General features: G+C 43.3%; 1 protein-coding gene across 1 annotated transcript in view; it reads right to left on the bottom strand.

The window, feature by feature from the left end:
• Positions 1-4,609: 4,609 nt before the first annotated feature.
• RNF128 (ring finger protein 128) overlaps positions 4,610-15,722 on the bottom strand; it is a 30,206-nt gene continuing 19,093 nt past the window's right edge. Inside the window, exons 3-7 of the mRNA XM_064159557.1 lie at positions 14,351-14,422; positions 13,234-13,316; positions 10,179-10,275; positions 7,520-7,688; positions 4,610-6,054 (exon numbers count right to left, since the gene is read on the bottom strand). Of these exons, the coding sequence (XP_064015627.1) occupies positions 5,936-6,054; positions 7,520-7,688; positions 10,179-10,275; positions 13,234-13,316; positions 14,351-14,422 (540 nt within the window). The 3' untranslated portion in view covers positions 4,610-5,935. The remainder of the gene's footprint in view (positions 6,055-7,519; positions 7,689-10,178; positions 10,276-13,233; positions 13,317-14,350; positions 14,423-15,722) is intronic.

The raw sequence follows: 15,722 nt of genomic DNA, 5'->3' as shown, positions 1-15,722 counted from the left end.
ACGATAAAAAGACAACCTGCCTCATTGCTTGTATCACCCAACACGATTCAAAGCTCATTTGGAGTGGAGGTGATGTAATGGTTGAGTTTCTCTTCATCTCAGTGCTTGTAGAGACTGCACTTCCCCTGAAGTTATGATCACTGCACCCTGCTGCTCAGTCTGCCTCTTACTGAGCCCATGTTGTTGCTGTTACTTCTCCAGTCACTTTACTATGTCCCAAAGAGCTCCAACTCTCTCCCTGAGGCCTTGCACTTGACAGCACTCTGCTTCCTAAATGGTATCCTTTGTTGCTGACCAAAACCACAAAGGAAAACCTTACAGGAGTGGAAGCTCCACTGCATCCTCCACTGCAGGTCACTGGTGCTGACTGCTGCTGAGACCTACCACCTTTTCCCACCTTTGTGCAAGACTCACTCATCTTGACATCACCTGTCACTTGGTACAAATGGAGCAAGCAGGACATTCCCTTTATGCAAGAAGCTCTCTGCAACATGCTGTTCTGTAGGATCCTTCCCTGAGCACACTCCAGCATAACGGACCTTCTTAAGCGTTTCAAGAATAATGCTTTATTGATTAGTTATCATACAAACAATTCAGCATGCAGTGATTTCAATTCTACTTTAAGCTCTAAAAAAAAAACACCACCCAAAATATGCACATCATGCACTAACTGTGGGTTGCAAACTTGGCACTTCTGCTTCATCCCATATTCCCATTCATCCCTTTCAGCAGTCCTAAATGTACTTCACTACCAAAAATACTTCTGCCAGCACTGGTCTATTCATGAGCACAAGCACAGCGAGATTTTGCCAAGTGTTCACAGAAGGATGTTTGGCAATGCCCCTTCAGTTGCAGCTGCGTAAGGAATCACCTAACCAAAGGCACCAGTAGAACTGTGTGTGCACAGTCACATTGAACTCATTGGAAGGCTTCAAGCCTGGGTGAATTGCACTGGTATGTGACCCTGTTTTTTTCTTCTTTTGTGTTTCAAACCACTTACTACATCACAAGAGAAGGTGTAATATTAAGAGACTTCACCTTTGGGATCAAATGTAGATTTAACTCATACTACTATTCTTTCTATCTGTTGTTATAACAGAATAGAAAGCAATAAATTCCTGGTGCTTTGTCTTTACTAGAAAGGAAAAACTAATATACCATTGGGTGGCATATAGTGACTAACAGATAAAACCCTAATGAGACAACATAAACAACTACAGTTGAGTCAGGTTCCTCAATCCCCTGAAGATATTTGTCTCTCTGATGGAGTAGCAGACATTAGTGGATTCTGGGAGACTTACCAGGTGAACTGACAGTAACTCCCATGTGGATGCTGCTCTTCCAGGAGCATTCCTAGCAAGAGTATTTACCATTTAGTTTTGCCCAGTTAGCAAAGCGCTTGGATATGAAATACCTGTGAAGGATCTAACACAGGTCTCCTAATTCCAATGTTAATCATAAAGAGAGATTCCCTTGGCATTTCCAACCCAAAGCTTGGCTGTTGGCATCTCACATGTTCTGGACACACTAGGACATACTTTGCTTCTTGTATAAGATTCAAACCATAATTAGGTAAAAAATTAATGGTAAAATGCTGCTGCTTCGGAACATCTGCTTTGTTTTCCTGTCCCTTGGTTCAAGGTCTTCAGAGTCTGTCCCTTTTGCAATTCCCTCAGGCACTGGATTCTTAAATACTATTAAGATGCAAAAAGCATCCCTTGGAGGAATTTATTTATAGGCACTTGAATTCTTTCTTAATCAGTGCACAATCATCCTACAGTCTAATCAATGCATTCTGCAGCAGCAGAGATCAATTTAGTGCTGCAGAATTTTTCTTCCACTGTATTAAAGGCCTGCTAGAAATGGTAGGTTACTTGCCTCAAGTAACCATAGCCAAGATTATATAAATAGATAAATAGCTATCTAAATGCATTTTGGCTTCACTGTATATAACCAACAGTTAAACAACCAGCACAGACGATTAAAGTTGTTAGTTCATAGTGGGTGAACACTGCAATTTGATTTAAAGTTCCCCATAAAGCCATAACTAAACTGCCAAAGCAATAGATTTTCTTTTACCAGTTGCAAAATGCCAGCCATTACATCCCTACAGGAGCAGAACTCTCTTAAAATCTGCACAGGAGAAACATCAGTTGAAACCTGAGCGAGAAGGCAGGGCTACCTTCTGAGAATGAAATTACATTAAAGCACACAGCCAAGATAGAGGAGTATGTTTATTCTCTCCAGCTGTTAAGTCATTTGACAAGTGCAGATCTTTCCACTGAAAGGCTGAGATGGACTGTTTCTCCATTTCAGGGGAAGAGTCCAACCGCATTTTTGACTCAAACTGCTTTTATACATGTGCATTCACCCATCACAAGTCCTGCTTTTCTCTTAAGCAAGTATCTCGGGTATAACCATGTTTCTATAGGCACAACTGAAAATTTTCCTCAGTGTGAGAAAATACTATTTTGCTTCAGTATTTGCTGTAAGGCCTGGTCTACAAAAAAGCACAGGAGTCCAGCATTAGGTGTCAAGGCTTCCTCTCCTGCTGAGGGCAAGTTCCCCTTCAAGAGCATGCAGGCCTTTGAGTGAAATGGCTACATCAGAGCTTTCCTGGAGTCGAAGGAAATGACAGCAGCAAGTAAACACTTGGAGATGACGGTGAAGCCTGGTTCTCTATCTTTAACGGGCAGAATAATTGACGACTGTGTGTGACTCAACAGTAGTATTAACTGTTGCAGTTAACTGCAGCAACTGTTACCACTGGTGGGCACAAAATTTCCATCCTCTCACATGGAAACATTAATGTTCACATAGCAAACCTCCAAACTCTTGCACAACAGCAGCACGTTTGCATTACCTTTCAGGAACAATCCTGTCCCCAAGCACATTCCAGTTTGTCATCATTGCAGGAAAGATTACTACAGTGTACATATATATGTATGTACATAACACAGAGCCATTCTAGCCCTTACCATCAGCAAAACCAACAAAAAAACCCACAAACCACCATACCACAAAATACCTGCTGCAGAGCGCTGTAAGCAGGATCACAGAATCAGCCAGGTTGGAAGAGACCTCCAAGATCAGCTAAAAGACAGCTATCCATGGCAGCCTGAAGACAAAGTGAAAGTAGAGCTTTGTTTCTTTAAAGCAGGTAAAACTGCTGCGATGTTCTCAAAGGGGAAAACCACCACAGACTTCAGTGAAATAAAGTGGTTTGTTTTTTTTCCCCAAGGTCAGACAGCAAACAACTCAACTTCAATATCATATGCATGAAATTTGCACATTTTAAACAAAACCCCTCACATAGCTAATACATCTGCACACACAAGAGCATGGTGGGCTTGCAGGTTAAGCTTAAAACCCAGAGAAGCACAACATTCTTTTGCATAGCAATAGCTCAGATACTGTTCAGGTGTTTATTCTTTTCTCAGGACTTCACATTTGATGCAAGGATTTTAAATTCTTTCAGAAAATTAGCCTAAGTGTTCCAAGCAAGTCCACATCCTGACAAAACATGTAGACATCACATGATCCTACAGCAGTAGGAGTTCACTGACATGAAATGCTGCATCCTACAGTACTTCACTAGTGCCTGCCTTGAGAAAAAGCTGCACCTTACCCTTAGAAATAGCAGCAGGGGGCAAAAGGCAGGTTTATTGCTCTGAAATAAATAGAAAGTCTTGAACTCTGCAAGTGTAGGAACTCAAATATGCTGATTGGATTAAGAAGAAAAGCCAAAGCCCTTTTCAACACATTGAATTGATCTGAATTGCTTCCTTTCTTGGAGGTCAAAATTTGTCCCTATTAGACTGGCAGAGGACTTGAAGATCGGATCATTGTAAAGCACTGCATTATACCTCAGACACCACAAGAAGTATTTGTAATTAAAAGGAAATTCAGTGTTCAGGAGTTGTACAGTTACTGCTTGGCTGTTCCCTTGTCTGCTGTATAGATCAGATACAGAATAGAAAGGTCATCACAGCAAAATACAGCTTTGAAGTGAAGTCTGATTATACTCAGCTTTGTTGTTTGAGCTTACAGCCTACCACTGCTTCCTGAACTAGACTTGGAACCAAGCTAAAAGCGCACAAGACTAACTACAACCAAACTGAGAGTGGATGAGGTTTTACAAAATCTAGTAGTATCACACACACACAAAAATGTCATTTAGTTGTTTTTTAAAAGCTTTGTCTTACAAAGCAAAGATAAACTTGAGTAAGGGAGAGATGACTGAGCAACTTGGCAGAGAAAAGTGAGATGCAATCTGTCTGATCTGAAGAGGTAATGTGAGACTGCCTTGTGCCAGACCTGCCTAGAACAGTTCAGAGCTCTATCAAACACCTTACTGATCATCCCCTTAAGTTGCTTGCTTTTTTCCTTTTCTAGAGTACAGCTACTAGGCTGAAGTGTCTCAACGTAACTTCAGTACACATCAACAGCGGCACCCAGCACATAATTAACACTCCTTATTTCAGTTAGTTTTAGCAAGTACTGATTTTTTTTTGGCTTCTCAAAACTGAATTAATTTTGGGGATGTAAGATGGGGCATATTCAGCATCTACTTCCATGTTATGAGAGGGCAATGAACAGTTAACGTAAGTCAGGGTCATCAAAATATAGTTTTATTTACATTTTCATATTCAAATTCAATACAAATCAAGAAATATTTACAACCATTTGAATTGTACTACAGCTAAAGAAAACACATTGCTTTCCCCCTCCAGATTCAATAGTACTTTATTGCAGGCTTTAAGACTTGAGTTCTACTAACATCAGAAATGAGTCATAGATAGAGAGTAAAAGAAAAAAAATAAAGTGCATCTGTAAGATGTCCTTAGTTACCTTTGCTGAGCAAGGCCCTCCACTTATTGAAACACCCAGTGTTCCTCCTTGATCCCAGGTCAACTCCCTGCAGATGGCAGACAACATCTCCAATCATCTGCTACATTCACAGGACACCATCTCTCCCTGCAGCTTTAGCAGACAGGCAAGACAATGCACAGCAACAGTCCAGCATTTTTCAGAATGCTTTCCCAGAAAGATATGCTGTGTTGTTTGGAAAGAACCTAAATTTTCATCTTTAGTTCAGTCTTCCTGAAGTCATCCCAGACTTGCACAAAACCAGGACTCTGGCACATTGCTGATGCTAGAGATGGTTATAACTCCAAAAACCACAGAAGATCTTTTTGCCTGTCTTATATTCACACATTTGAAAAAGTTCCTACAATTGCTCCCTTTGCAGTATTGTGCAAGTCAGGTTTTGCCTGTCGGCTTGCAGCTCTCTTTTCCCTTTTAGGAATGTGTGGTTGGCAGGTCAGAGTTGAGAGGTAGAGAATCAGTCTGTGTAGTAGAGAACTGAAGACACTGGGCAAAATCCAGTTTGACAGGCATTAGCTGATACTTTCTCCTACCAAATTACTGCACCGAAATACTACACAAACAGTGTTGTTTTAAACTGAACCATGTCTGTTAAATAAGTATTAGACCAGATCAAAATCAATCTGTTTACAGTGAAAGTCCACTTGAATTAAACCAATAAACAACAACAACAAAAAAAACAAAACAGTCAAAATAATTCCCAGTAGAGACAGCTATGATGTAAAAGAATCTTCTTCCTATTTAAATGACTCAAACACTGAACCTTCAGAAGCTCTGCTGAAAATGGAACTTTTGGTTTAGTGTTAGTGTCTGATGTTTTACTTTATATTTAAGACAGCTTTATCTGAATAGTACTAAATCTAAATTCCACATGGGAGATGCAGTTTTAAGAACTGCAAACCATACAATTATGATTTGAACAGTCCATTTGATCTCAACATTGCCAAGGCAATATTTTTAATGCTACAGTCTTGCAATGTTTGGTATACATGTGATGACAGTAGGCAGCTCCTTGCAGAAAGCTTACACCGTGCTGCTCAGCACATTCTTAGGATTTGACTTCTCGAACTTGCGTTTCGTCTGCCTCAAAACTTGGGTTGTCAACATGTGGAAGGGCATTCACAGTGGAGGACTGGGATTCATTGTTTACAAGATGCATGTTGTCATCTGTCCAGAACAAAGCCAAGAAAAGACAAGTTAAGAATGTCATAGGCAGGCTACTACCTTAAAGCAAACCGTACAGTTTATTTCCACAAGCCCACTGCAGCAGTCTTTTCCCAGCATTTTTCTTACAGAGTGGGAATTCCAAGGCCATACTCCAACTACTACCCCTCTGCTTCCCCTTGTTAATTTGTGAGCCCATTCTTGACACTACCTGTCATTTCTAGAGGTATCTGCTTGTTTATGGAGCTCACTTCTCACTTGAGCTGAGTAAGCCTAACTTGTGTGCTCAAGTGTCAGAGGGCCACGAAAGACTACAAAATGCAGTTCTAATATAGAGGTCAGCAATTCTCATAACTGCAGGGCTGCTGAAGACAGGCATCAGGAATAACATCTAGAGAGTAGGTTCAGGATAAAATGTGGACACAGCCTAATTCAGAGACTAAGGTCCCTACAAACTAATCTTGTTAGACTGATGTTAGTGTGTGTGTGTCCTCACCACTCAAACTGAGAACACAGGAGGCCCTGGGCCATATAAACAATCCAGCATCGTGTCAGTTGCTTACAGGAATGCAATTTACACTTCTGATGTTTAACTTTTAGGAAATGCCCTCTGCTTTACTGAGGTGCCTGAATGGGGCACTCCCATACACATGTTCCACAAGAGGCTTGCAGCAAATTCCATGCTTTCCTATCAGCTAGGCTTCCTGCAGGAAATAGAATCATGCAATTGTTTTGGTCGTAAAAGACCTCTAAGAATATCAAGTCTAACTGTCAACCTAACACCACCATGAGCATTAAACCACGCCCTGAAGTACTGTGTCTACATGTTTCTTGAATACCTCCAGGGACAGTGACTCCACCACCTCCTTGGGCAGCCTGTTCAAATGCCTGACCACTCCTTCAGTAGAATTTTTTTTCCCTAACATCAAATCTAAACCTCTCATGACACAATTTTAGGCCTCTTGTTCCATCACTTGATACTAGAGAGAAGAGACCAACACTCACTTCCACTACATTGCTTATTACAATGTATTGCTCACTACAGCCGCCTTTCAGGTAGTTGCAGACAGCAATAACGTCTCTCGCTCAGCCTCCTCTTTTTTTGCAGCCTAAACAACCCCAAGTTTCCTCAGCTACTCCTCAAAAGAATTGTTCTCCGGGTCCCTGACTAGCCTGGTTGCCCTGATGCAATCTAGTAGACAGCCAGAGCATTCTTTTGCCTCTGAGCCACTTACTCATCTCCCTAAGGCTATTCCACAATCCAAGCGCTAGTTACTGCCATTTGTTTATCTGAAACCTTTCCTTTGTTAAAGTCAACAGCAGTACTGAGCATGTGTTGGAAAGTTGAATGCTAAAAAAACATTTTTCAATTAATGTGCTCTTCTTTAAAGGCAAATCCCCTTAATTCAGAAGCAAAAGCAGTGAAGTGCAATGCAATCTAGCAAAAGAGGTGAAACAGTAGACGCACTTTCTGATGGTACATGTTCCTCCAGAACAGATTCATCTGTTCCTTGTACAGAAGCATATCCAGATGATGCTGTTTCACTGTGACTGTCCTCTTCATGAACTGCAGGGACATTTGATCTCCCACTTGATACTGTAGCTTGCACAGACTCAGCTCCTTCTTCTACATCCATCTTTAGTGGAAGGGAAAAAAAAAGAAGAAAACTGTTAATAGTCCTGTAGGAGGCTGCATCTTTTCCCAGGAGATCCACGCCTGCAACACCACATAGAATCATAGAATCAACCAGGTTGGAAGAGACCTCCAAGATCATCCAGTCCAACCTAGCACCCAGCCCTGTCCAATCAACCAGACCATGGCACTAAGTGCCTCATCCAGGCTTTTCTTGAAGACCTCCAGGGACGGTGCCTCCACCACCTCCCTGGGCAGCCCATTCCAATGCCAATCACTCTCTCTGTGAAGAACTTCTTCCTGATATCCAGCCTATACCTCCCCTGGCACAACTTGAGACTGTGTCCCCTTGTTGTATTGCTGGTTGCCTGGGAGAAGAGGCCATCCCCCACCTGGCTACAATGTCACTTCAGTTGCTTACAGGGATGCAATTTCAGCGTCGGATGTTTAACTTCTAGGAAGTGCCCTGTGCTTCACTGAGGTGCCCGAATAGAGCATTCCCATCAACACACGGAGCAGCATGTCCCACGGGAGGCTCGCCGCAGCCCCGCCGCCGCTGCAGCACCAGGTACTGGCTGGAGCGCTCCTGCACCCACAGCCTGAGGGCGTTTGTCAGCAGCACCTCCTCAGGCTCCAGCCACACGGCCGCGGTCCCCTGGCTCTCCGCCGCCGCCGCCTGCCCCCAGCTCCCAGGGCCCGGGCGAGGAGGGGGGGCGCGAGGGGCAGCGCCGCTGCGCAGCGCCGGCAGCGGAGCCGTGTGGCAGCCGCCGGCCTGCGCGGCCGCCCGGGACAGCGGAGAGAGAGCGCGGACACTGCCCAGACAGCACCCCGGGGCTCGCACGGCCCCTGGAGTTACCGCTGGAAGCCAGACCCTTCCTCCTGCGCCGCTCACACGCCACCCCCCCTGCCCTTGGCCCGGAGCTGTCGGGCCCCAAACTCGCTCTTGTCAGGCAAGGCCGCAACCGGTTTGGGCCTCCCTGACAGGCCTCCAAGGTACGTTCAGAACGAACGGCTTCACCGACCGGGTTGGATACATTTATTGGCCTCTCTGATAAGGAGAGAAATCCCTTTTTCAGCTTTGGGCAAACGTTCGTCTCCTTTCAGCCCAGAAGATGGACAGACCTCACCAGAGACGTTTGCCTTTACGTTTGTTTCCCTGTCAGTGCTAAGCCTTAGGCTGCTGCAGGTGACTGAGGCACTGAGAAAAGAGGGGAAACCTGCCACAGGGGAATGGGCCACGACTGCCACCTGCACCCCGGGTACAGTACCCATGTACATTGCCTGCTCAGTCACAAGCCCCACTGGGAGCACAGGAGCAGCCCCACCAGCTACAGCAGATGTGATCAGTGTTGCCTGTTTACATTTCACATGATAAAAAGCCAATCACCTGTTAAACTTACAGGATGCCATCTCTCCCTGCAGCTTAAGCAGACAGGCAAGACAATGCACAGCAACAGCCCATCGTTTTTCAGAGGCTGGATTACTTCCCAAAAGATAGGCTGTATTGTTTGGAAAGAACCTAAGTTTTCATCTTCAGCCTTCCTGAAGTCATCCCAGATTTGCACAAAACCAGGACTCTAGCACTTTGCTGATGCTAGAGATGGTTATAACTCCAAAAACCACAGGAGATCTTTTTGCCTGTCTTATATTCACACATTTGAAAAAGTTCCTACAATTGCTCCCTTTGCAGCATTGTGCAAGTCAGGTTTTGCCTGTCGGCTTGCAGCTCTTTTCCCTTTAGGAATGTGTGGTTGGCAGGTTGCAAGGATTGGCATCTAATGAACTTCTACTCAGGAAAAAAGTAAGTTGAAATTAAAAAAAAACAACAAACACCTCCTGGTAACTTCCAGCATCATAGGTGAAAAGCAGTGACTGTGTGAGTGGGAAATCTGGTTGCAGCTTCTGCATTCTTCACCCAGCTCTTCTCTTTACTGTCTAGTACCATGAAAGGTTACTCCTTCTACTTAGTGCAGATCTTCCCCCAGGAAAGCTCTGGCATGCATTTCTTCTGGTCTAGGCAGTATCAGGCATTGGCAACAGCATCTTGTGCTAGCACTTGCCACAACAGTCAATTGCAGAACACACGGGAAATTCCTTATGTATATTAGGAAGTCATGTGGTTCCAAGAAAACCACACACATTAACACATTCACTTTTCTGTGACTGACTGTGGGTACTTAATAACTGAATAGAGGTTGGTGTCAGGGACAGTGGGAGTTGTCAAAGTCTACCTGAAGCTTTGAGAAAACACTTTTAGCTGCAAGCACAAGAGTTAAGAGCAATCATGCATTACCATCAGTTTTGGTTGATATTCTGCCCCATGATACCAACTCAAACCAGGTCAGCTGCAGGCTTCATTAAAGGGGACAGGCCAATTATCCCTACAGCATCTCACCACTAACATGGCAGTGCCTGTGCCGAGTGCTCAATGTGATTACTACACTAGGGTAATATTGATAATGGCATCTACCTTGACTGAAGACTATTGACTTACCTCAACACCCAAAACTTTGAGTATGTCACATTTGCACATGGGGCATGTCCTGTGTTCCAGAAGCCAGGGGTCAATACAGTTCTTGTGGAAGAGATGGCTAGTGGAAAAAAGTAACCAAGTCAGATTTCACACCAAGCAAATTGTTTATCTGACAACTATGAAAGCTCATTTAAAAACACCTGGAATTTATTCCTTCTAGAACAGGTTACCTTATTTTGCCACAAGATTCAGTTGAAAGTTACAGACAGTTGACCTCTCAACCTGTAGCTGTTTTATGCTGGTTAGTTGCTAGAATTCAGCGTTATTACCTTTGCTACATCAGCCTAGGGTTTTTCATTTAAAAGAAAAAAAAAAGACAACAAAATAACCAAACAAAAAACCCACAATGTACAATATGTTCCCAGCTGGGAATTTAACTAACACAAATATTGATAATATCAGCCTTAGTTTTAAGGTTAACTTCTGTCATGCACATGCAGATGACTAAATAACACTTGTTTCTTTTAAAACCATATAGAAAAAATCACCTCAGAGTTATGTCATCAAGTTGTACCCCCCCACATTTACTTTGTGCAGTCACTACATATTCCAAGTGGATATTTACCAGGCTGCATACTCAAATATAGTTCAGCCATATACAGATGCAAATGTGTTCTTCTATGAAGACAGTTCCACAATGGGGCTGAATTAGGCCACAGTTTTAGTAAAATAACTTGAAATCCTGTAATCTGCCTGTTCCTTCAGCCTGAATAGAAATAGCAAGGCAGACTGGCACTGCTCACTATTAATCAGAACTCTATTGTGAGACAAGTGCAGAGATCACCACATCCTGTGCTTAGTATTCTACACTCAGTATGATACCAGCATTCTGCAGTTCAGACCATATAACCAGCACCTCCTTCCAGCTGCACCAATGTGATGTCTCAAGTACAACCTCAAATGCCTTGATGCGTGACTACTTTAAGTGCTTGGACTTAATACTGGTCTTGTGTACTGTTACTATAAATGCCTTCAGTTTGACTATCTGGACAAGAATGACTTCTGCAAACACACACACCCCAGATACTTAGATACCACCAACGTGACTCACAGGAGCATTTAATTGCTTCTTTCCTTTGTAGATATAGTTAAATGCATTCAGTGTGGAGGCAACCAACATCAAGTACATTCTTTCTGTGAATATCAGTTTAAGCCTCATGTGAGAGATTTTAAATGGTTGATGCTGGCAGAGAACACCACTAGTGAGGATTATCAAGTAAATGCAGCCATCTGAAGAGCTACATTTGGGCTAAATAGGAATGAAACATTACAAGCATATGTAAAAGCACTCTCAGAGGAAGGTATTAACATGGTAAATATGTATAAAGAGTACATTTAGAAGAAGTTAGTCTCCTCTTAACCCAGTAAGTCATGCATTGTTTGCAACTACACATCAGGATCAGCAGGGTTTATAGGGAAATAATGAGAAGTCAGATCTCCCATGTAAATGCTTCCATACTCAATGCACCTCTTTCGTAACTAAGTATCACTATCCACAAGCAGAAACCTGGCAATACTACTGAATAATCATAGAATGGTTTAGGTTGGAAGGGACCTCAGAGATCATCTAGTTCCAACCCCCTGCCATAGGTATGGACACCTCCCACTAGAACATGTTGCTCAAGGCCTCATCTAACCTAGCCTTGAACACCTCCAGGGAGGAAGCATCCACAGTGTTTCCAGTGTTTCATCACCCTCACTGTAAAGAGCTTCCTAACATCTAGTTTAAGTCTCCCCTCTGCCAGTTTAAACCCATTACTCCTTGTCCTGTCATTACAAGACCTTGTAAATAGTCCCTTCCCCAGCCCTCCTGTAGGCCTTCTTCAGATACTGTAAGGCTACTACAAGGTCTCCTCAAAGCCTTCTCTTCTCCAGGCTGAAGAGCCCCAACTCTCATATCCTGTCCTCACAGGAGCAGTGCTCCAGCCCTCTGATCATCTTTGTGGCCCTCCTCTGGGCTCACTGCAACAGTTCAATGTCCTTCTGAAAGCTTAGTAAGTTTGGTTTTTTTTTTCTGAACTATGGATCATTAGATCAAGCAAGTTTGTTGTTAACACCTTAACAAGCCAACTCTGTGAAACGAAAAGAGCTTAGAAGTCCTACTGCTTGGGAGTAGAGATAGCTTCTGCAAAACTGTCCCCTTGTTACAACCTGTAACCCCAGCTTGAGTTTATAGTGTTTGCCAAGACACTGTGCTCAGCACAACAGCAGATACAGTTTTTTTCCATTCTTCAGAACTTGATTCTTCCTACATCGAAAATTTTCCCAAGTGCTTTTCTGAAACCTTCTCCACGGGTTACAAAACCTCTTCCAACACAAAATTCCTGCAGTTCACATTGCAACCCTCTGGTTTTAGAAGCTTTGCCAGCAGTTGCATTTGGCAGGCATAGAGGAAAGTCCCACAGCACAGGCTTCCTTAAGCCCTGAAAAGGCTCAGGAAGGAGCAATCAAATTAAAGAAAGTCTTGGTGGTACAATAATGGGCTTCCACAGAAGCACAGCAGTGGGATACAAGAGTAGAGAATTCTAGAACTCCTGTAGCTCTGGTCATAGAAGTGGTTTCTTCTGCACTACAGAAGTTAGCATGAAAGTTTCAACAGGTTTAGCGGGATCACAACCCTCTTAGTAACCAGTAAGCTAAGTGACAAGAAATGGGTGCAGTTTTGCTAGTTCCCTGCAATTCAGAAGTAACATACATCAAAGGAAAAGGAAAAATAAATAAATATTTTAAAAATAATCTTTAAGAAGGCCTGACATGCCCTGGAGAGGCACTGCAGTTTGCTTAGTTGTCAATGCACTCAGAGGGGAAGTTAGGAGCACAGGCCATTAGTGCACACACAAGTGTGTATTCACACAGTTCCTGTTATTCAAAACACTGCTTGACAGATTCAAGAATTCTGGCTGTGCAACAGCTTGATTGAAGCTTGATCAGCCTTGTTAGCATAGCAGAAGGAGCAAGGTAAGGAGGAGGCAAGTTTCCAGATTTTGGATTATGGGCAGTGTGGAGGACAACTTACTTGCAAGTCAGAATCCGTACCACTTCGTTCGGCTTGTATAGCTCGATACACACAACGCAGGTATCTCCATCAGGACCAGTCTCCTAAAGTGGTGAAATGATTTTTTATGTTAACAGACATCCAAGGTTTCCTTTGAATTACCATCAGGTTTAATGCAAAGGGGGTCTAAAGTAATCTAAAATAGCTCCCATGTAATCTTATATAAACACACCGTGTGTATTGCACACAGTGCCGTGGTTTAAAATGGTTTAAAATAGAACAAAACTAGTCAAACCAAACCAGTGGATTAACCTGTCTATTTCTATTTTCCCAATAGAGAAGTGAGGGAAAAGTAACACACAAACTCAGGATTGAGACAAAAAAAGTGAGATTAGAATGGAGTTTACTGAGCAAAATCAGAAAAATGCATAATTACCTTAGCCTATTTGCAGGGGGAAAAAAGCACAGTACAAAGCAGCAGCAAGCAGAAGCAAGTGAGCCAAAAGCCCAAGCCAGAAAACTACTCTCCCATCCCTCCTTGTCCCACCACCATTCCAGCAGAACAGACCAGCACCCAAAAACCCAGGGGCAGCACCTAGAACAGGAAGCCTCCCATATTGCTTCAAACCCCATAATACTTTTCTCCAGGCAGTATTTCAGTTTTTGAATCTGGCATGACTACAGCATGGTATGAGTAACAGCAGCAGATTCAACTCAATCCACAACAGTCAAGGTGACACTTCAACAGAATCACTAGAAGTTTAGAAATCCAACTGAAAGTCATCATTGGATTATTTGAGGCACTGCTGTAGAGCTTTAGAAAAATGCTACCTCCAGTTTTAGTTACTGAAGAACAGCCAAGGAAGCTGATTAGATATACTAAGTAGTTTACCTTTAGGCATCCATGCCAGCAAATTAGGACCTCTCATTTTAGCAAATCTGCAAGCAAGAAGTTAAAAAACCCAAAAAATCTGATTTATATGAATGTGCAAACTGGCAAGCCTTGCACCTTGAGAAAGGACCTGATGTGAAACCACCTCTACAAGAAACAGTCACAGGGTCAGACAGATTTCTATATCCTGCTCCAGTACTAAGGACCACTCTCTGGGTGTGCCATAGTGCTAAGGATTAGCCATACCTTGTCCCCTTGCTTCAGGGTACGTAGCTGTAACTGTTCAATGGCCTTCTTAGCTCTGGCCTTCAGCTGTCGCTGTAACAGAAAGCAGCCCTGGTTAAAAACAGTCATTTTTATCTTCTGTGGGGGTTACTAATACATACCAAGATGCCTACTACAAATTGGCACCAGTTTTATAACCCAGATGTTATCAAAGTAAGCCAAGTAAGCATGATCATGCTATTCAGAGACAACACGGAACAGGAGTTTCAGGACATACTGATGTGGTTATTGACTCTGGATGACAAAGCATTTGGATGTGCTTTGGTTTTCCCTTCTCAGCAAAGCCCAGGATTTGAAGGGTTTCTTCAAGACAGTGTGTGACAATACCTAGCCAAAAGAAACAGAAGCCTTCAAACTGACTTGGTACAGAGAACTGAAAGTCATAGAATCAACCAGGTTGGAAGAGACCTCCAAGATCATCCATTCCAACCTAGCACCCAGCCCTAGCCAGTCAACTAGACCATGGCACTAAGTGCCTCATTCAGTCTTTTCTTGAACACCTCCAGGGACAGTGCCTCCACCACCTCCCTGGGCAGCCCATTCCAATGGGAAATCACTCTCTCTGGCAAGAACTTCCTTCTAATATCCAGCCTGTACTTTCCCCGACACAACTTCAGACTGTGTCCCCTTGTTCTATTGCTGGTTGCCTGGGAGAAGAGGCCAACCACCACCTGGCTACAATGTCCCTTCAGGTAGTTGAGTTCAACAATAGATTTTAACTACTCAGTTTATGACAATTTCCTGGCACACACTCACATCCAGATGAAAGGTGAGAGTCTTTACAAATCAGCTCAGCTACCACTAACACACCCTGACCTAGCCTCTGCCACAACTGCTTTACAGAACACACATAAGGCTCAGGAGCCTCCTAGCACCAGCCACTCCTGTCAAGGGGAAGAACGCAGTTTTATCTCAATATTGGTTCAAAGTAACACATATGAAGGGAAATAAGAAAGAAAAATAAAAGAGCTCAGAGCTATTTCTTCCTCTCACAGTGACATGAGTCGTGAAACAAATCAACTGACTAGCCCGAGGTGGGTTACAAGGCATCTTAAATGAAAGCAGGAGGAAGCATTCCTCACTGCCCTTCATGCAGTAATTTACTTGCTGTTGTCAGGATAGAAGGACACAGATGAGCAGACAGCAGAAACCCAGCGTGCCTGGCAACTGTTGCTGTCCAGCTGTCACTGCAAAACATTTAATTAGCACAGGAGCCAACATCTCTGTTTAAAGGTCACAGGTTGGTGCTGTCCTACCAACACAAAGAATATGACTGTCCTCTCCTTCCCAGTGCACTTATTGCCTCAGGACAGAGGCATATCAAGGAGCTCTG

This window comes from Pogoniulus pusillus, chromosome 19 (genome assembly GCF_015220805.1).
Source record: "Pogoniulus pusillus isolate bPogPus1 chromosome 19, bPogPus1.pri, whole genome shotgun sequence".
NCBI lineage: Eukaryota > Metazoa > Chordata > Aves > Piciformes > Lybiidae > Pogoniulus > Pogoniulus pusillus.
Note: the sequence above shows the minus strand (reverse complement) of the source record. Positions and strands in the feature narration are given on the sequence as shown.